Raw genomic sequence first — 21,721 nt, forward strand, 5'->3', positions numbered from 1 at the left:
TTTATAATTTTTATATGTAACTATATTCATATAAAAATTGATTTCAAAATAGCCCCGCATACATTATTATATTCTTCTTAGATCCATTTGGTTTCACAAATATAACCTTAGTACATGCACATTAACCAATAACGATCCCTCTGTGGTAATTAAAGTGATTTCGCTGCGGTTTTTCGGAGTTTTTCTTAGAGTCTCCTGCGGCCTAAGTGTCAGATGTGGCAAAGGCGGTGCTGCCGCCCTGCGGTGCTGCCCGGTGCTGCAGCCGGGGCGGCGGGGCTTTCGGGAGGGCTGCGGGCCCGGGGCACGGCACGGCTCGGGCTGCTGGTTCTGGGGCACGGCCTCTGCGGCTGCGGGCCCGGGGCACGGCACGGCTCGGGCTGCTGGTTCTGGGGCACGGCCTCTGCGGCTGCGGGCCCGGGGCTCGGCTCGGGGCTCGGCTCGGGGCTCTTGGCGGCTCCGGCACCGCGCAGGCCTCGGGCCGTGCGGGGATCTCAGTCGCTCCCCGAGCCTCCCCTGCTCCAGCCCCGTGTCCGTGTCGCCGCTCGCGTTGCCCGGTGCCCATGGCAGCAGGACGCGGTGTCCCTTGTGGCCGGGGGTGCCCGCACGGCCCCGCCTCGGCTGGCGGAGTCATCTCGGCCAGCACAGCGCTGCCAAGTGCCCGTCCCATCCCACTGGGCACCCTCCAGAGTCCCTGACACAGCTGCTCAGGAGAGCAGCCAGCAGCACAGAGCTGCTGATCGCTGAGCTTGCCACTCGAAATACATTTGCCTGCGTACTCCCATGCCACACTTGCATGTCACTGATAGCACACATCTTTCCCGATGTCTTTACGAACAATTTGATGAGTACAAGTATGGGTGTTAGTGTCTTTGAAATGGGTTTTAATGTGTCTACTTTGTGCAGCAGATTTGTTACCAGGCCCTGACAGTTTGGATCCTGAAACAGATGAGAGGTCTGCAGAAGCCTCAACTTTGAACTTTGGGGTAAAACAGTAGTTCAAGGGGAGGTGTGTGGTAGGTGGTTCAGGAAGGCTGCACCTTCCTAGTGCCTCAGCAATGGGGAGAGGAAGAGGGCAGTGTCTGCTGGGAGTTTGGGATAAAATAGGTTGTGCCCTCTGAAACCCTGAGAAAGAAAACCCCCAATAGACTCCCTTTATGCAGAAAGAGTTGAAGGACTCCTCTGTCTCCTTTTTGGACATAATGTTCTGGCGTTTGTGGATTTTCCAGAAATCACTACACCCCAACCTGTTCGAGGTCCCCAGTTCTCTGCTTGATACATCCCAACCCCCCTCTAAGTGCTCCCCACATCCCCCAGAGCTGTCCCTGTGCTCCCCACTAAGCCGTGCCAGATGTCACCATGGTGCCTGTCCCAAACGGGGGCCGTTGTGTGCACACAGATGGTGATGTCACAGCAGCCACCGTGACATCATTACCCAAGGCGCTGTTAAAAGGAGGCTGGGTGCCAGTGCGACCTGCGGAGGTGCCGAGGAAGGAGCGTGCCCAGGGCTGCTGAGGGAGGAGGGCATTGCAGGGGCTCTGCTCGTGTCCTGCTGCTCCCTCTAGCTCCTTCCACGCCCTCGCCTGCCCTGCCCTGTTTGGCCATGGTGCAGCAGCACCCTGCCTGGGGGTGGTTCCCTTGCACCTTGGCCACGAAGAGGGAGAGGCTCTCCCACGTTGGGCCCATACGGACCCGGCACCTCCTGCGGCAGGAGCGGCGGGAGAAGAAGCCCTACAGCCGTCCGGACATCCGCCCCAGCAGCGGCTGCACACCCGCCCCGCGCCTGGGCCTCTCTCACCCTGCACAATAAAGGCTTCTCGTCTGCCCTGGGGGCTCCCACTCTCATTCGCAGTCATCCTTCTCTGCCTTCCTTGAGGGCATGGGACCTGTGGATTCTCTTCGTCCCTGGAACTGGCAGTGCCTTCCCTGTCCTGGCTGGAGGGCATGGCGCAGCTCAGCCTGGTGGGCCGTGCTGTGAGCTTTGGGTGCTTTCTGCCCTGAGGGAAGGTGCTTGGTTCAGTGATGTCTGGTGGTTCTTCCTGGATGTGCAGGACTATGGGTGGTCCCTGGGCTTGGGGGTGTTGATGAGTTTAGAGATTGCCAACAAGTTTTGGGATGTGCCTGGGTGTGGTGGTCGCTGCCCGTTAGGGGGGGAAACTTCAGGCTTTGGGGGTGTTTCTGTGTGTGTCAGATGTGTGCTGCTGGGCTTAGGGGGTGCTACTGGGTTTGGGTGTTGCTGCCAGGTGTGGGCTGCATCTGTTTTTGGGGTTTGTTCCTGGGTTTGGGTGATTGAGCCAAGGCAGAGGGTTTTTTCTGGGTTGGAAGCTGTTAAAGCAGGCTCTGCCCCAGTAGAAGCAAAGCCCTGGCTTTGCCCTGCCGCAGGCTTGGGACAGGACAAAGCCTGTCCCTGCAGGAGCAGCAGCCAGTGCATCCTGTGAGGTGCTGGGCACGCTGTGATCTCTGGATGGTGTTCCAGCATGCCTGAGCAGAGCTGGACTCACCTGCTCTGAGGTGAAATAGTGTCTTTCACTTCTGGAGTGCCTTGGGTAGTGCCCACCTCACTGTCTGCTCTGTCTCAGCAGATAATGGAGCTTTTCTGACCAGAGCTCAATGCCCTCAGACCCTCTTTGGAGTCTCTGTTGATCTCTCAGAGCCACTGCCCTGATTTTCCATCCTGCCTCTGCAGTAGAGCTCTTGTAGCAGCAGGCAAGGTCTCAGACATTTCTGGGGTTCACCTCAGTTCACCTTTCACTGCCAGCAAGCACTGAATTGCCACAGCCTGGGCTCTTGGATCCTCTTGTAGCCTGCTTGCCATTTTTTTTTAAACACTTTAGACACTTTGGAAGCCTCATGGCGAAATTGATTCGAGAATGTGGATCCTGAGGACTAGAAGCAGTCTGACAGCACCCTGTCTCTGCCCTTTGTATTTAAATTCTTTAACAAACCATTTTCATCCATTTTGATTTTTAAAATCCCTTCAGCAGGTGCCCAAGCTACAGTGCAGAATGCTTTGCTTTATGACACATTTCTTTTTAAAGATAGTACATATGAAAATACTCTGGAACGAAACCATACAATTTCATTTACAAACCCACCAAATAATAAAGACAAATGTCATATTTGTTTCATATTACCAGAATTTCTCCCCTCCTGTCAAACACCCTAAGGCACTTAGGGTTACCAATTAACACAACCAGACTTAAGACTACTACAAGTTTTCCTGTAGCCATTTAGAAGAGCTGTCAGGGTTTATCTGAGACCATTTTCTGCTTGCCATTTGCTTTCAAGACTGCAGCTTGCAGTTGGGCAGTGGGTCACAGCAGCCTCAGCTGTGTATTCAGAGTTTGGTTTTACTACCCACTGACAACACAAAACTCTGTCAAGTCTGGCTGGAGCAGTCTTGAGACAAAATCAGGTAACAGAGCATGGGATGTGCTTGTCAGATCCATATCCTGGTGAATTGGTAGCATCGTGGTGAATTTTCTTTACTACTACAAAGAAAAACAGTATATCTGATAAATTCTACAAAAATACTTCAGTGGAGTTTTTATTTTTCTACAGGCTGGCTGCTGAATTATGTCAAGGAAAACAAGATTTATTAAAGCCTGAGAAGTTAGTGCAGTATGGAGTACAGTAAACTTATTTTAAAATACTCTGAAAAATCTTGACCTGATTCTGATTTTGCTATTAACAATTGACTGACACAGTGACATTTCACTTGTTATGGATTTGAATCCACTTTGTATTTTCAAATAATTGAAGTAATGCATTTGTATAAAGAAGTATCACAGGTCATTGTATACCCCCTCTTGTTTCTCTTTGCATCACTGTTTATCTGTTCATCTGATCACTGTTCATCTTTGCTTTCTGTCTCTCTCTGAATCTTTGTCATTCCAGTGAAGCACATCACACCTGATCTGCAGTCATAACTTTGTTTCCTTGGTAAGACTCTGGGAATTCTTCCCCCGTGCTTGTTACATGCAATTCACTGGACTGTTTTGTGGACCTCCAACTAATTCTTGTTCTGCCTTAGAATCAGTTTGAGCTCAGTAAGAGGCTACCATTGCACTCATTTACATTCCTGATATCTACTGCTTCTATAATTTAGTAACAACAACAACAAAAAAACAATAAAAAACCGACAGTCACAGTTGCCTAATCTACTAATTTAATTTTAAGATGATCTAATAAGAAAAAAAAAAAAATTATGGAAGTGCAAATTAATGGCTGCATTGGATTTCATTTCAGCTGGTCCATAATGATCTGGAAAACACAGTGCATTGGTATGTCTCTATCAGAGAAAAAAAATTTCCAATGGCTAAAATATCATGTTGGCACCAAGTAGCTGGACTTTCAAAAGGGCTCAATTATTGAGTGTTGAACACTGTTGGACCTCGGATCTCAGGTCTGAATGTACTCCTTAAAACCTGGTCATGAGTTCCCTTGAAAGTCTTGCTTTGACTGCACACAATGTTTGATTTAAGGTGTTGACCTTTCCTTACTGAATGAGAATATAAATATATATTCTGTGGGTTTGAAGAGGGACAGGAGGGAGAGTTACTTCCAAAAATAGTCTGTTCTTGTGTAGCCTTTAAAAATGAAAAATAGATCTTTTAAGAGTAATGGTTAACAATGTGCTCTCATTACTCAATTTTTAAACTGCTTTTCTTGGCACAAAGATTTCTATGCTGGACTCCCTATTCCATAGTTGGAGAGAATCCAGCATTTTTGCTCTTTGATCAAACTCATAAAACTCTTCACAATTACTCTTATCTTTGAGGGTAACAAGAAACTCCCAAAGTATGTTAATAAATATCTTCAAACACACGCTTTTGTAGCCCTAAGCTACTCACAGTCCTCTAAAGGGGATTTTCTGCTACAGATATTCAGCAAGTAGTTGGGATACTCAAATGTAGCACGTAAGAGTGTTAGAAAGCAGATCTTAGCCCTCTCAGCTAAAGATTATATTTCTGAATGTCTTTCACATGATTCATTAGCTCCTAACATCAAGTGTCATCCCTTTGGGAGAAGAGCTTGGTAAAGCACTATTCAATTTTTCCTCAGTAAGAGTTAGCTGTGTCTTGATGTTGCAGAGGAATGAGATGCAGCCCTGTTTCCTGACACAGGAGGGATGTTGAGATTCCTGTGGGGTGTAAATACTCTGCCAGTCAGAGGATGGCAAGAAGCACTGGTAAGAGAAGCAGGGATTCTTAACTGCAGCAAAGTTTACTGTCTCACACAAAAAGAGGTATCAAAATCACCTTTTAATACTGCCCAGTTGACATGGAAGCTGAGGACACTTGTGATCAATTTTATGTTTTGGGGTTTTTTTTGTTTTTGGTTTTTTTTTTTTTTTGTTTGTTTGTTTGGTTTTTTGGGTTTTTTTGGGTTTTTTTTTTGTTTCATCATAAAACTGGACAACCCATTCTTCACCCAGCTCCACTAATGAGCTTATTTGTCCAAGGTTTTGTACCCTGCATAATGAAGAACATCTGTACCTCAAGTGAAGCTTGACATTTCCCTGCCTATCCACCAAAGGCCTTTCCCTCTTCTTTCAATGCAACATACAAACTCAAATGCCTGGGAAAGAAAACTGGCAGAGTCTCCAGAACATTCCATTCTGATCACCTTCCCTCCATATTTTAGTAGAATTTCCCAGTTCATATGGTAATAATTTCCTTCTAATCAGTGTTTCCTATATAACTTTGTTTATTCACTCCTGCTTATTCCCACTTGCCAAGAAAGCCCAATGAGACTACTGGGGGCATCTGTCTTTCATGGCACTAAGAACAGATTAATCATGCTGACAGCATGCTAACAAAAGGATGGTTTTCATTAATTAGCACTTATAAATAATTTGTTAAAGGTCACAGAGTGCTTAATGTATTCTTTAGTAAACAGTTATTACATGGACCAGCCAACCAATAAATTGCTTACAGCTAGGAAAAGCTTTTCTGTTGGGCTTAAGAGTGCTTCTCAACCTTTCTGAAAATCATGGGCCACCTACTATCCTGAGCAAAGTGCTGATGACCTAGTCTTGTGGAACATAGAGCATTTTGTACCTCATTTTGTACCTCATTGCCATAATGTGTCTCATACGAGTTTACTATATTTTTATTATTCATACTAACATGTCTCTTTTTATTTTGCCTTGATTGTTTGGTCACGTGCACAGGATTGATTTTTTGAAAGGAGAGAGACCATTTTGCAGCCTACTTGTTGGTGTTGGGCAAACCATAAGAGTTCAGGTTGAGGTACAGTGATTTATGGTATGCTGCTCAGGTAGGGTGCTATTAGCAACTTTATTAACTCTTCCTAGATGTGCCTCCTGGACTTAGGCTGTAGTCTGTTTAATTACCATTACTGATCAGCTGCATATACACACATGTGAGCAGGTACAGTTTGTATTTCTGAAGAAACCATCTGATTTTATTTTAACACTGGTAGAATTGAGTTTCATAGGGCATCTCATGAAGACTGAAAAATCTGGATTTAAAATTTTGGAAAAAGGCAGCAAAGCTTGTCTCTGGCAGACAGGGACTACATCAAGTCTCCTAATACCCCTGGTATATTAGCATGATCCAATGGATGCTACTTAATTACCATATATTGGCAAATATATTTTATTTTTTAAATACATAAAATTATAATGTTGTGCAGACAAAATTATGAGGTTTATATGCTTATAAAATTTCTATGAGCCCATTGTATTCTGTTTATCATAGTGTTTCTACACCAGAGGATAGAAAGGAAAGCTGAAGATATTTTCTTTGTTACCTGTCTCTTATCTCAAGAGCTCCATTCTTGGGGTGAGAAATTCCAGGATTCTGCAATGTAATCTGGGCTGATCCCAAGAATTCAGCTGGATTCTCCACAAGAACCATCCACTGTCACAGGCTTGTTTTTATTGTCAGTCTCAAGGTGATAAATGTTTTCTTAGAGGATAATCCAGAAAGTATTTTTTAACAATGAGATTTTTATGTGATCATTTTACACTTGTAGGGAACCTCCATGAAGGGGCTCATGTTCTTTATAATGGTTACCCCAGCAAAACAGCCTATGAAAATGTAGTCCTGTTCCAGTTAAACAAGGTGTGGAATTTGTGGTGAATTCAGTTTGGCAGTATCTGTAGGGATATGCTGAGACACTATTATTTCAGACATATCAGAGGTTAAGAAGCCATACAGACTTTAAATCATATACAATTATAGGTAACAAAAATGTTTACTCCAACCTTAGCAAATGCTGGTAGATTTTGAAAGAAGATGGGATATATTTGAGCCCTTTTTTCTGCTACATTTCAACTCAGGAGTAAATGAGAGAATTCAGAATCAGGCTATTTTAGAAATACCTTAAGTGTCAGAAAATTAATTTAAATACAACATATTGCAGATACCTTCAGTCGTTAGATATTATACAGCAGGGATCCAAATTTTGTCCTGTGGTCTGTAAATACAATAGTAGAAAAAAAGTACCCTTTTTGAATCCTTAGGGAAAGTCCTAGGAAAGAATGGCCTTCACATGGGTGCATAAGCTGTCAAAAAATACTACAACAATTAAATACTAGTAATTGCAAATTTATTGCATAATTTTAAATCTTGCATATATAATAGATAAAGAAATATGATGTATCCTCCAAGCAGCAATGTATTTAAATATTTAAATAAAATGAGAGAAACTGCTGTTTATGACATGAAGGCAAATATCTGTTGTAACGTCCAGAGCAGCCAAAAGCAGCCAGCATGTTTTCCTTCATTTTGACATGTCAGGTGTTAAATTGGCACATTTGCACATGGTCTGGGCCACTCTCCTGTTCCCCTGGGCTGTGCTCCCTTCCCATGGGAGAGGTGGGTGAGTGGGAATGCTGTGCCAGAAAGGAGCTTCTGTCTCCCTCCCCGGGCTTTGAGGAGCTGCCTGTGAATGGCAGAGACTGGCTGAGCCTGCAGGAGACCAGGCTTAGCAAGGCTGCACACAGCAGAGTGGGATCTAGTCCCAGGCTGCTTTCCTCTGTGGGAATGTTCCAAATGACATCTAATATTTAACCATAATTGAGACATTTAGAGGCAAGCATGTCTAGACTTACTGATGTTTTAAAACAGCTGCTCCCCTTTTTTCTAGCAGTGTATCACTGTGGATTGTATGTAGTTAAATAACTAATACCTGATTTTTCTGTTTTGTTTAGCATTCTTAACCCATAGATAAAATTCTTGGTCACAAATTAATCCAATTAGATTCTGTAAAGGATGATGGCTGTTTTTCACAGGAGCTCACATAATCCCAAAGTCCCTCTTAAACTTTAGAACAGAGAGGATCCTTACTGCTCATATTGGAAAGGATTACCATGCAGCAGTATTTTCTAATTAAGCTACAGAAGTGTAATCCAGTGACCCAAACATCAAGCAGAAGTAATATGCAAAAATATGATACAATGCAGGCCAAAACATAATATATACCCCTGTGCATAATGAGAGTACTCACTAAACCTTTTTAGCATATGAATAGAAAATAAATTAATAGAGAAAACTTGTGTTTCAGAAAAGAGTGAGTTCAAGGCAGGAGAGGGATAGTTTGAACTCACCACTCTCTAAGCAGGAGGGGTTACTAAGCAAAAGTGTGTGTTGATAACCCAAAACATGCCCACGGTTCTTTTTTGAATGTAATTATGGGATCAGGAATTCACAAACGTATCTCTTGGCAGTGCGGCAGACTTCATCCACCCACTTGCCTTGGGATGACTGAGACAAGGAGACACAGTTCTCCCTCTTGCCCCCGCTGGGCTGGGCACGGTCCCAGTTGAAGTAGTGCAGAGCCATGCCACTGACATCAACAAACCTCCCTTCGTGCACCATGTCAGTGACACCCAGCCAGAACTGGGACGCGCCGGGCGCGCTTTGCTTGCCGTAATCTCGAAGGATGTTTGTTTCCTCGTTGTTCCTGGGGATAGCCAACGTCCCCCCCCTTGCTTATGCAGTCTTCATTGGCTTCATGGAAATGTTTGCTGCCCTTCTGACATGAGGTAGCACTTCTTGTGGGCCTTTGTCCCACGAAGACACACTGTGAACAGACAGGAGTTTGCACGTTCAATACAAGTGTGAGTAATTTTCCAAAAGCACAGTGAAACTTGAGCAGGCAAATCCTTCAGCAAGTGAAAGGCTTGTGACTCCACAGAGTGGGCTGAAATTCAGAATAAGGTCAGACTTACCTGCTGGTGCTGCAGTTCATGTAGGACTCTGTGTGCAGCTTGCCCTTGGGAACAGACTGCTAAAATATAGCCCAGGCCAGTTCTCAGTGCCCCTTTTACCAAACAGTCCTGCTTTCACACATTTTCTTCCTTATTTCAGTAGTCTTGAAACTGATGGAATGGATGAGGTGTGGATGTTTATTTTATTGCCAGATATAAGTTTGTTATTGGGAAATCTGAATTTGGCTTTATAGTGGAGACAGATGTAAATGTCTTTTAATATTTATATTAATAATGGTATTGTAATAATAATATTAATATCAAATTTTAATATTAATAATGTATTTTAATATTACTTAAATAAAATAAATTTTTACATCTTATCTAAGCTCAGCTTTCAGCAATCAAAGGCAGGACATAAATGTGCTGTATTAAATCTGTCCTGCTGACCAGGAAAATACAGATTTGAAATTCATAATACAAATCTCTGAGTGATTAATAAAAGTGTGATTCTATCAGTAGGAGATTGCATGTTCACCTCCCTTAGCATTAATTTGTTTTCTTTCCATCAAAGTTTCCCTCTTCAAACTCTAAATCCAAATGAAGTAATATAACTTAAATCCCTAAGTGCTTTAAAATAGTACACATTTATTACTGAGCTTACAAAATCTGGACCCAGTCTTCTAAACATTTGAATTTAGAAATCAGTTTGCTTCTGCTGGGGAAGCCTTGATGTAAAGTCCAAATGGACCAGAGGGTTCATTTGGCAGCTGCTCTGTCACTGGAACTGCCTTGCAGAGCTGCTGCTGGGGTTGTTCCAGCCCGAGGTCTGTGGGGGCAGGAACACAGGAGGGAATCCTTAAACTTTGCCTTCCAGCTCTCCTAATGCAGATTTGTGAAAAAAAACTATTCTCCCAAGAAAAATAATGATGGCAAGATGAATCCTCCTTGGTGAAGTGTTTCTTCTGATCTGAGGAAGATACCCAAAGGCTTGGAATAGACTCCTGTGACAATTATTTTTAGAGTCCTTCATGTTATTACTTGCAGATTATTTCATTTATTACTTAAGCTCATCTTGTACTTATGTACATCTTCTGTCCTGATATTTTCTATAATTTGTTTTTAATTCTTGTCATCTGTTCTTATAAAAAATAATTATGTCTCTGATCAACAGGATATGGAAGTCACTTTGGATCACGTCCCACGTCTCAAGTTTTTAGTATTTCCAGTTGTAGTATTCACTACATTCTTTAGCTGCATTTTCAGTCATAATTTTCTATTAGGGTTTAACCTTCAAATTTTAACCCTTCCAATGGCTAAAGAGAAATAATGAACCTCTTTATTAAATTTGGAATGCTTTAGCAAATTTATATTCATGGGAAAGATCAAAGAGACTTTACTTCAGAAATGCTGCAGCAATGATAAGGACTGGATGTCTTTAGGAAGAAAGTATGTGCTGCAAATTGGTGTGTGGCAGCATTTCACATTTCACTCTATGTAGAAAAGAGGCCCAGAAAGTTTAAGCAGAAGAAATCAGATTTTTAAGGTGTGTCTTGGAAATGTCCATAAGCTAAAAATAGAGCTCCTTTTTTTAGCTGTTACGAGAACATTAACAAAGACAGCCAGAGCTAGGGGGGTGATACGTTTCTTTTTACCAAATTTGGATTCCAGTTGTACAATGTGGGTTATAAATTTAGAATAAAGCTCAAAATAAGTTTTGAGGAAAGTCTCCCATTTCTGGTTTCCTTTCTAAGCCACTGCATTCTTCTTCTCAAGCTCCTTCTGGAAGCAACACAAGAATTACTTTTAAACAAGAGTTACTTGTCTAGCACAGGCTCTCTCTTTTAAGAAACTTCTAAAGCCCTCTTTTAAGACATTTGAAATAAAAATATTTTGTAAAGCCCAAAAAGGTCCATGTAACCCAAGACATAAAACTGAACAACCCAGATATTACCATCCCTAAGGAAAATATGTTCTGTTTCACGAGAATGATGTAATTTCCTCTGTAATGTCCTCTCCTACATGTTTAAATGCCAGGTTTTGTGTCAACAGCTGTTAAAAAGCACAACTGTTTAGTAGCTGTATGTGTATTTACCCTTCTTATTTTGTTTGGAAATTTCCATCTGGTTATTTAAATACTTAAAGGACTCTGCAGGTTGGTCCAGAATATTTATGAACTCACAGTGAATATGACTTTGAAGTTTTATGACAACATTCACATTTGAATATATGTTCATATCAAGGCTGGGCACTTAACTTGCTGATCACCTAAACTCTCAGACCCAGGAACTCTCCTTGTGCTGATGATACAAAACTTTGATGATACAAAAGTCAGAGCTTGAAGTTGTGCATAGCAAAGATAAAAGTAGTTCTTGCTGTCATGGAGAATCACCACTCATTCCCCATTAGCTGAGACCTGATTTCACTTGAATGGTTCCTTCAACACTTGTCTGTCTGCTAAAGCTGTGGCACACTGTGGTTTTATGGAGCTGTACTCCTCAGTCATAAAATCCCATTAAAGAGAGAGATGGGAGTGAAGAAGAGAGGCAGTGAGAACTTTTGGGAACCACTGACCAGCATAAGCTGCTTTACCTGTCTGGAGTGCTTGTATTTCCTTCAGAGCATTTATTTCTCGCCACAGTTTGTCAATCTGGCTCTTCAGGTCATCTTTTTCTTACACAGAAAGAATATCCAGAAATTAACAGATATGCACACAGTAAAAAACCAAACAAACAAACAAACAAACAAACAAATTAAATTAAAATTATATGTTCAAAGCTGTTTCAAAATATCATGGGTTGCTGCATTGCTGAGATGCATTTTGATCCTTTTTAAAGATTTAATGAAAACATTCCTCAAGGATTCCTATAAAAATACGAGGAACCCAGCTTTACCTTTCTTTCTTTCTCTTATTTTATCATAGATATTGCCCTAAAAACTTTGAAAATCATGGATTGTTCAGCTAATCATTTTTTAGCAAGCTGGTATCTAATTTACAGAAAAGGTTCCTTTTTCTTTTGAACCTGTACACTCTGGAGTATGGATATGATACACAAATAATAGCAGGACACAAGTTGTGTTTCTTCAAAGGAATGTTATTTCTGTGAGCATGAAAGTTTCACACAACTCTTGTTTTAGAATAGGAAGGAACAACAAATTAGACCCAACCTGACAGTCTGAATGTTGCAGATGTGATTGCTGAGGTGCAAACTCTACTTCCCAGGATTAGCCTTCCTCTGTCCCTCAAAACAGAGGGCCTGGGGACTTGAGTCACACAAAATCACTGAATTGGCATTTTGTAGCACTTGAAAAAGCACCAAGAATATGATGGGACAAGAAAAGGAGCTAATTTGCACAAAACTCCATTTTTGTGTCTTTTCAATTTATTATTTTTTAATCATTATGGTGTCTTTCAAGTCTGCCTGCTTCCCCAAGGCAGAATTCTCTGTTCTCAAATCAGTGCTTCTCTGTGCTGGCACAAAAAATGTATAAGCAGCCTGTCCTTAGGACCCCTAAGCTAAAAACCCTACAGATCCCAAAGGAGAAGGAAGTGTCTACAGCTGTGAGGCTTCAGAGCAGCTCCATCTTCTGGTACAATGGCTTTATCAAAGCCACAGGTTTTTAATTAACGAGGAGTTCAAATATTTGCCATTAGTGAGCCTTCATCATATGCACTTTTATTAGAAATAAGTCTTTAAATTAATACACAGACATTTCTAAACAACATTCTGTGATTTTTTATTTACTCTGTTAGCTTTGCTGTGGGACTGATGCCTTATTTTCTCCTGCTAATTCTTTGATGTTGACCTGCTAATTAGTTTGACTTGCCATTTCACAGTACTTTTCATGCAAGTGGAATAATATTCCACAAAGAGTAGACAGGCACTCTGTTAAAATTACAAAATGGAACAAAAATTTGAACAATAATCCTTGGAGCCTGAATACCTCTGCTTGTGTCCCCCATATTCATAAATTTCCATTTTTCTGATCTTAGTCAATATAGCTACATAACTAAGAATGATTAGCCAGAGTTTTCTCTCAGCTGTACCTGTGAGTTCTGAATAATGTTGACAGAGGTGAACAGCCAGAACAGAGTGATACATTTGCAGCTGCTATACAGCTCTATTTCCATAATTCATTCTGTCACCTTATTTGTGGCTTTGCTAACTCACATAAAAATGTTTAAAAGACAGATATAATATAGACTCAATAAACAAACATTTGTGTAATGTTAGTTTCTGGTTCATGCAATGCTGTTTAAAGTACACAGTACTTTGCATAGTCCATAGGCTTCTATCCCTCCTCCCAGTTCAGACCCAGTACCTTTCACTCTGCGTTTGCTGTGCTTCCTGGCTTTGAGTTTGGAAGCCTGGCTCAAGGTCTGATCCAGCAGTAATAAGCTTATGAGTAGAAAAATCCTGAGTCCAGTTTGTGCCATGTCTCTTTGAAAGACCTTAAGAAGGAGCTTGCAGAGGGTCCCTTTAGCAGCTCTGAGAGAGGTGACCCAGACCCATCTCAGCAGGGACTGCCTGAGCTCAGCTTTATAAGGCAGGCTTGTCTGCACTCCTTGCTTACGAAATGTGTTTGATGCTTTAGGTGGCTGTAGCATAAGACACCCCCTTGTTCTCACAGCCCATCTGAAACTTTCCATTCTGAGCTCAGCTGTACCAGCCCTGCACACTGCACTGACTGCCTCACCCGTAAGCACTGCACCTCCTGTTTTCCCACTGGAGCCAAAACCTCTGGAAAAGCAGACGGGTGCTTGTGCTCTGCCAGCCTCGAGGAGGGGCAGCCAGAAGATTTCCACAAGTGTCAGAGACTCACCCAGCACAGCTCTGCCCCAGGCTGGTTGAGTCACAATAGTGGCCATCACTGTCCACTGAAACAAAACCAGGATGTTTGTCCCTCAATGAATGCAAACGCTGCAACCAGAGACCCACACAGAGGATAAATACATCAAAATCACATTATGTGAGGGTGCATTTATTGCTTTATGAAGTGTTAATAAATGCCTGATAGATACGACTGCATTTCTGGGTGAGAACAGCAACCAGCAGGGTCTAGTCAGAGGAACAAAAGGTAGCTATGCTCTCCCAAAGGTTCCCAAGCTCTGATTGTAGAGTCAGAGGAAGAATAGGTGCTTGAAGCAGGACAGTATCTCCCTGGAGTCTGGAGAACTCTCTGAGTTTGAGTCTCTTTCATTTGCCCTTGGGATCTGTGGATTTCTGTGAGGCTCGTTTTAATTGAGATTGCTATATGAAGTAGAAGCTCTCCCTGATTTTGGTGAACAAATTAAATTGTCACAAAAATATGCCCATCCATCACGCTTTTTCTTTTTTCATTTTTTTCCCCCCCCCATTAAAAGAGGATTTGATTAAAATGTGGACGCCAAAGCTGTTGCTGGGTGCTGGCTGGTGCAGTTCATGTCCTTCAGAGCTGTTTTTCCTGACATCCCTTTGCATCTCTGCCTTGATGACATTCTCCTCACATTGCTGAATTTTTAAAATCAGGACTGTAAGATCAAAGGTCTTACTACTTTATTAAAAGAAAGCTGGGATTTAGGAGTGTGCTGGTTACTGCATGAATACTTACTGGCTTTTTCCAGTGCAAACCACACCTGCCCTGTCTGTCCTAGACACCTTTAAACAACTTCCTGTATTCTCATGGTCTGTAACTAGTGAACATCTCTTAACCATTAGATAAGAAACTTTCCATAGAAGCATCCTGATATGATCAAACTTAGTTCCAGTGGTCCTGCTCCAAAATATTGAAGTATTAACATACATTGTGTAGGGAAACTTCTGGATCAACATTGCTCAGTCCTCAGAGCTGTTTTGGAACACAGCACACCAGAGATGGCTGTTGTGGGTCTCACCCCACCAGAACTACCCAAAACATCTCACACAGCTGCAGATTTCAGTCCATGGTAGATGTGGAAAGGGTTGGCATTCCAGCTAGCACACCAGAACTGAAATGTGAGCTGGCAGAGAGGAAAATAAAGAGCTTTACAAGGGTCTAGTTCAAGATTTAATCTGTCCTTTAGAACAAGCCCTAAGTTCAGGCTTGATCCATACTTTATTCCACTGGTATTGAGGCATCAATATAAGTTAATTAAGGGCAGATGGCTGAATCAATAACTGCCTCCAGTTAGTTTTTCACTTGGTGTCTTCTCAGATCTTGTGGAATTGCACATGAAGCTGGTCCTGAACCACTGCAGCTTTCAGCCTGACGAATTAAACTGTGCTAATTTCAGGTGGCCTTGATAAGGGAGCTGCAAACCCCTGGAGCTGTTTCATGTGGGGCTTAACTGTCCCACAGGCTTTGGGAGAGGCTGGACCAGTAGCTGGGTCAACAGGACTTTTAGTGTGTGTGTTCAAGGTCTCAGTACCAGAATGGATTTGTTCCTGCCCCAAGGAACCTGAGCTTGCTAACACAGGCTCCTTTTATTCTGTGAAATGGGTCTGACAGAGAAAGATTTGTACTCTACTGGGGCAGCACACCAGTCGCTAGAGACAGAGGGATAAAGAAAACATGGATTTGGTATTCTGACAGTTCTTGGCCAAGAGCCTGAGTGAAAAACTGCTTTTTGCAGTATGCCATGCAATGTCCTTTCAAGAACAGAGTTGAAATTCTGTTTTTAAAGCTTAATCCCCCTCATTAAGTATTTCTCTGACCATTTTGCCAGTCTGCAAGTAGCTCAGCTGGGCTTCACTCCTAAAAAAAAGTGAATCACAAAGCTGCCCTTGCAGCTGCTGGGATAGACCACAGGGATATAGAGGCTAGAATTCCTGTGGAGTACCCAAGAAACAGTTTCCATGTTTATGACTAACCTATAGCACCTGGGAAAGCAGGTTTAACTTCTTGGGTGAGGTGAATGGGCAGGAGAGTCAGAGAGCAGCCAAAATATATTGCTGGGAAGATGTAACCTCACAGTGCTACTGTGAGCAAGCAGGAAATGGAGCCACACAGGAGGCTCCCAGAAGTGAGTACCTGGGCTATGTATGGGCATGAGATCAGCATTATAATGTCATTTAGAGATGGAATTTTTATTTTACTGGCTTAGTTACACTAATATAATATAGCCCAGTATAATGATACATAAATAGATGTTTTTTTTCCTGAAGCAAATTATTCCACTGTCCTTATCAGAATATAAATAATATAAATATAAATATTGCTTTAGAGCTGCATCCAGACTAGGATGGGATTGTGTTTTTTTTATTTACATCACTGCAGTAGGACTTGTGCATGGTGACAGAATTGTGGTTTCTCTTGAAGTGCTTAGCTCACTTTGAGGTACTCTTGAAGTGCCCTGTCTGATAAGAAACATCTTGCAAGAGCCAGAGTTGCTGTGCTCCAGTGGCACCTGGGGTTTTGGCTCCCATCTCCCCACCTCATTCCATTTGCTTTCAGACAACCAGACTATTCAGAGGATAAACATCCTTTGGTTAAAGGCTTTTTTCAGTTTCTCCACAGAGCCTCTTCAAGGTAAAAACTCTGTTACCTTCAGAGACAATTCTACCTTTATATGCTCCTGTAAACTGGAAACTCAGGAAAATCTTCATACAGCTGTTTTTTCCTCTCCATTCTCAGCCATCCCTGGGTTTATGGAAAGAACATGCAATGGTGCACAGAGTATGAGAAGCCAGTGTGAGATGAGGACTGGATGCTGAGCTCCTGAAATAGGTCTGGCTGCAGATGTACAACAGCATTTCTGAAAAATAGCTTTAAAAAGATTTAGTGCTGTTGGGAAGTGAACTGCTCACATGTTGTCAGTAGATTGTCTGTGTTTTCTGACCCCTTGTGCTCCAGAGCTAATTGTGCTGTGGGATGTTTGACCAAATGGCAGATGGATGGGATGTGTCTGCTGGAATCAGAGCAATTCTATTCTTCTTGCAGCATTTGAGTTCTAGAAAATTCAGCTCAACTTTTGGAAAATAAAGACATTTTATTTGGTGAGTAGGTGCGTAATTATTTGCCCCTTCTACTGAGAGTATAAATAAAAAATTAAAACTATCAGAGTTGCGCCAGGCTGAGGAATTGTAAGTGAGGCAGTGTGAAGAGCCAGGATGGTCAATATAAGTAGATAACAGAAAGATTAGTAAAAGGTTTAACACAAAGGTTAGTTAAAGCCTTATCACCTCCAATACATCAGTTTTTATCACAGTGTCGGGTAAATAGGACCCACTGGTTGATTTTTATTTGTTTCAATTTAATGTAGTAAATTTTGACAAACTCTCCTAGTCAAGGATTATTGGAAAATTACTGTATGCTTGATTTCTTTGGCCTTGAAGAATCTTGCAAAGGCTTTCTTAAGGATTTGATCTCAGTCCTAAGAAGTATGAGGTAGGATCATGGCTGACATCCCAGCACCGAAGTTATTTTGGGGAAATTTGTACAAACAAACTGTGTTTAGAAAAGAGAAGGGCTAGCCTTATGGTATGTGAGGTTTTGTGAAAATTATTAATGATATTTTGAGGTTTTGCCATTGGTTTGAGTTTTTTCCTGTCATGCTAATTTGGTGTTTTGAAATGAAATTTGCTGGGTACAAGTGATCTGCTCTGTCTAGTAGAATTAAAGGTGGTTCCAGGTTTATTGCAGAACCAGGGTGCCCACCAGTGATCTGCACTGAGTCTCAGTGAATTTTCAAATGAGAACATTCATGTCTTCTTTAGATATGTGGGTCTGCTCTCCTAGGCACATGCCTTGGCACTGTGGTCTCTTACTGACTGATCAATAAATCTGCTTCTCAGAGTGGTATTTTCCAGGTTCAAACTGAGCTATTATTACCTACAGGTCCAGTGCTTTTCAATTCCCATGCTGTAAATACAAGCTTTAAAAAAAAATAAAATTGAGATATAATAGTGTATGTGAACTGAAAAGATTAATCAAGACAGTATTTTGAGTTTCTGGAATAAGTGCTTTTTGTATCTCTTATTGTGGGATCTTTGTCACAAAGCATCTCACAGCTGGGTCTCAGCAAGCAGAGAGAAGGGGAAACGATTTGCAAAATGCAACAGAAAGGCTTGTCTTACATCTATCACACATATGTGAGACAAATAGCATCATCGTGTCTATGTGACCAAATCATCTCACCTGTGTTCCTGTCATTCCCTTGCAATGGCACTGGATATGGATCTTAAGTTGTAAGGCAGAGAAAACACAGCTGATCCAAGCCAGAGAGACTCAGAATACAGAAGAGATTCACCAAATTTACACCAAGCAAGGTGAGGAAAGCCACTGAGCTCCTCTTTTGGTTTCCTGTCCAATGCACTCTGCACTGACCCAGGTCCTTTCTGTGTTCAGGTATCTCAAAGAAATGGCAGAGTTGCCAAATCATTTTTTGTTCAGGTCTTTAGCTATAATTATAAGAAGGTGCACAGTGCTTTTCTGCCTGCCTTTGCCTGTTTTTTCAGTCATGAAGGACCCCAAAGGAATAGGTGTTTATGTAGAGATAAATGCTTTGCTGGATATGTGAAATGTGCACAGAGAGCAAACCACAATCCCTCTCAAAAAAGGGACCTTTTACAGATCAGCTGACTCTGGCAACTCTAAAGATAAGGGAGTCTAGGAGAAAAATTAAATCAGTTTCTTTGCAGTCCAGGTGCAAATAGAAGAGCTGAATGGGGTCTTTTAAAATGCTACTCCTGTGGGCTTGGCAAAGTTTCCATGTTGGAAACTCCTGGCAGCAGCTCATGTCTTTTAGCCCTGGGAATGTGTATGAGAATGTATCTCTTTCTCTTTTGTAAACACAAATTACCTGTTGTGCTTGTTTTTCTCCTGTAATATTTGCTTCCTTTTTACCTTCCTGGAAATGACCTGAAGACATCCTGAGTAATTAACTTCTCCCTTTAAATATTTGGGTTTTGATCATCATAGCTGCCCTAATATGAGGTTTTCCAGCCTCATATTAACATGATCTCAGCAGGTTCTGCTCATCCTTATGTGTGTCAGACAAACTGATTTGGACAAAGCCTTGATTTAAGTACTTGAAACTCTCCAGACAGCCACAGGTTCACAGCAGGTTTCCACCAGTGCAGCTCTGCACTGCCAGAAGGACCAGGCAGAGCAGGGATTATATTTTGGGGTGTATAGATGTTGTTGGATTTTCATCATCAGGATGGAAATTCAGACTTGTCAGCAATGTGATCATGTCTACCTTTGGTGGCTGCACTTCACCAAGGACTTGGAAGTTCTGCTCAAGGGCTGAGGCTTTCTGCTTGGCCAAACCAAAATTTGAGTCACAGGATCTGCAAGCAGCTGACCCTACTTCACTGTGTTTTAGGAGCAGCACTGTCCCCATGCACAGGCATAATCAGCTCCTGTGCCAGGCCCCAGGCTTGGAAAACTTGGGATGTAGCCCAAATAAACCACCATTCTTTAAAATATAAACAGAGCTTTTAACAGCCTAGTCAGGAAGGAAAAATAATGCATAAATGTAACTGGCTGGGAGATGTCTGCTTGTCTCTGTAGGCAAACCCAACAGTGGGAATTAGCCCTGGCTTGCTGGAGGCTGGGGAAGGACAAATCCTGCACCAAGTCCTTCCTTCCTGCTCTGGGCATGTCCCTGCCCACGTGCTGGGATGAAGTGAAAAGCACACATCAGCAGCTGGACCATGCTCACACAAGGATGCTGAGATGGAAAAGAAACACTGACCTGTACAGGTGTAATTTTCACTACTGGCACAGTACATAAAGTCCACTCAGAAATAGCATTGTCTCTAGGAGATGCCCATTGGGGAAGATCCCAAGTGTAGCTTCCCCTCTCATCCAGCTCTCCTACCCTCCAAGCTCTGTTTGAGCACACACAGATGTGCTGTTACTGTTGAATGTCCTTTCAAAAGCTGCTCCTAGTATTTTACTGAACACAACACAGAAATCTGTGAGGACTTTAAAAAGTCTCAGTTGGTTTTTCCTGCAGAATTCTAGTGTGGGCAGAAAACCATGAGAAGTCAGCACAGCATCCTCCTGCCCTGTGAGCTGCTGTCCTTAGGGATCTGGAACCCTGCAGGGGTGGGTGCTGAAGCCAGAAAAGTGAGTCCACCAGTTCAGATGGGTAAAGCAGATATTTATGTGTCTTTTGTGCTGTGTTCTGTAGCTTGTTTGCTGATAGCACTTGAGCTATCCAGCACAAAGCCAGCTTGTTAATGTCTGTATCAAATGCAGTCACTGGTGCAGCCTAAGACCCTGGTTGAGGTGCTGGCAGTATTTAATGAGTAGGATTAGTCCATTCCAGAAATTGCAGGATGTTCCAAACCCTGCCCTACATGTTTGGGAGAACCCTGGAGTGTTTAAATGAAAAGCTGAAGGAATTGGCAAGACGGTGGCTGCAGTTATATCTGAGAAGGTGCACACATCTGGATTTTAGGGAGATTTCACAAAAAGGGATTATGGGTCTGGACATAGCAGAATAGAATAGAATAGAATAGAATAGAATAGAATAGAATAGAATAGAATAGAATAGAATAGAATAGAATAGAATAGAATAGAATAGAATAGAATAGAATAGAATAGAATTAATGCTGTAACATTACCTGAAAGTGCCTGTTGGTCATGAAAAGCAGGATACAAATCCCCACTTCTCCTTTCCTTCTTTTCTTCCTGAAAAGTTAGATTCCTGTGGTAGAGTTGGGGGGTGAAAAAGAGGCTATGTGTGACCCTCATGTCACCCTCCTGGATCCCTGCCCATCTCCCAGGTGTTCCCAGCCCAGGGCACATCCCCTCCCTGTGCCACAGTCCCTGAGCCAGGTGCAGGCAGAGCCCCTGAGCTGGGTTTGTGCTGTGGATGGACCAGCTGGGGATGTGCAGGAGGCAGGGCCACACTCCCTGACAGATTGTACAGTTTTCTGGAAAGCTCTTTCAAGAGTACCTGGAGTCACAACAGGATTTGCATGAAATTGGTTTGTGATCAAGGTTTGTATGTAAAGATGGAAAGAGATTTGTGTGGTCTTCTGTATCCAGCTACAAACAGCTTACATCCATTTAAAGCTGGAAACCTGGCCTGGACCTCAATCCAGCACATGATGCCAATTTTCTCTATATATGTCTGTGGCATGACTTCACATATCAGGGGTGAGGGGAATTCAGAGACTGCATTCAGACTTGCAGGCTTTAGAAACTGAAATGTTCCTCAGTGGCAACAAGAACAGCAGGAATTAACAGGCTATTTATTCAATTATGTTCAAATAATACTTTCAAATGAAAAATATTGTAGCATTTGCTGAGCAATTTAGGCACAGAGTAAATATAAACTTCTCAGAAATGTTCCTTATTCATTCTGTCAAGCACATTCTTACTGCAGTTTATTCCCATTTCCAGCAGATGTCTTCAGTGCCCTAGGAATGATCAGGACAGCTCAGATTTTATATTGCTTATCCAACAAGCTAAAAGAGAAAAGAACAGGGTCTCCTCTGCCTGTTTAATGCTCAGGGTTGATCCCCTTTGTTGTACAGCCTCACACCAGTGTTACACAGTAAAGTATCAGGCTCTGGCTGATTATGCATTTTCTAGATGTTTCTACTCTTGGAAGAGCAGCTGCAGACA

At 42.3% G+C, this 21,721-nt stretch overlaps 1 protein-coding gene across 1 annotated transcript; it reads right to left on the reverse strand.

The window, feature by feature from the left end:
* Nucleotides 1-8,488: 8,488 nt before the first annotated feature.
* Nucleotides 8,489-13,729, reverse strand: LOC306807021 (C-type lectin domain family 3 member A-like). Its single transcript, XM_079316228.1, is given in 5 exon segments — nt 8,489-8,954; nt 8,956-9,000; nt 9,002-9,051; nt 11,771-11,851; nt 13,502-13,729. Coding segments are annotated over 5 exon segments (588 nt in total). The 5' UTR covers nt 13,617-13,729; the 3' UTR covers nt 8,489-8,657.
* Between the last annotated feature and the right edge of the window lie 7,992 nt (nt 13,730-21,721).

Source organism: Erithacus rubecula (genome assembly GCF_903797595.1).
Source record: "Erithacus rubecula genome assembly, chromosome: 12".
Classification (NCBI taxonomy): Eukaryota; Metazoa; Chordata; class Aves; order Passeriformes; family Muscicapidae; genus Erithacus; species Erithacus rubecula.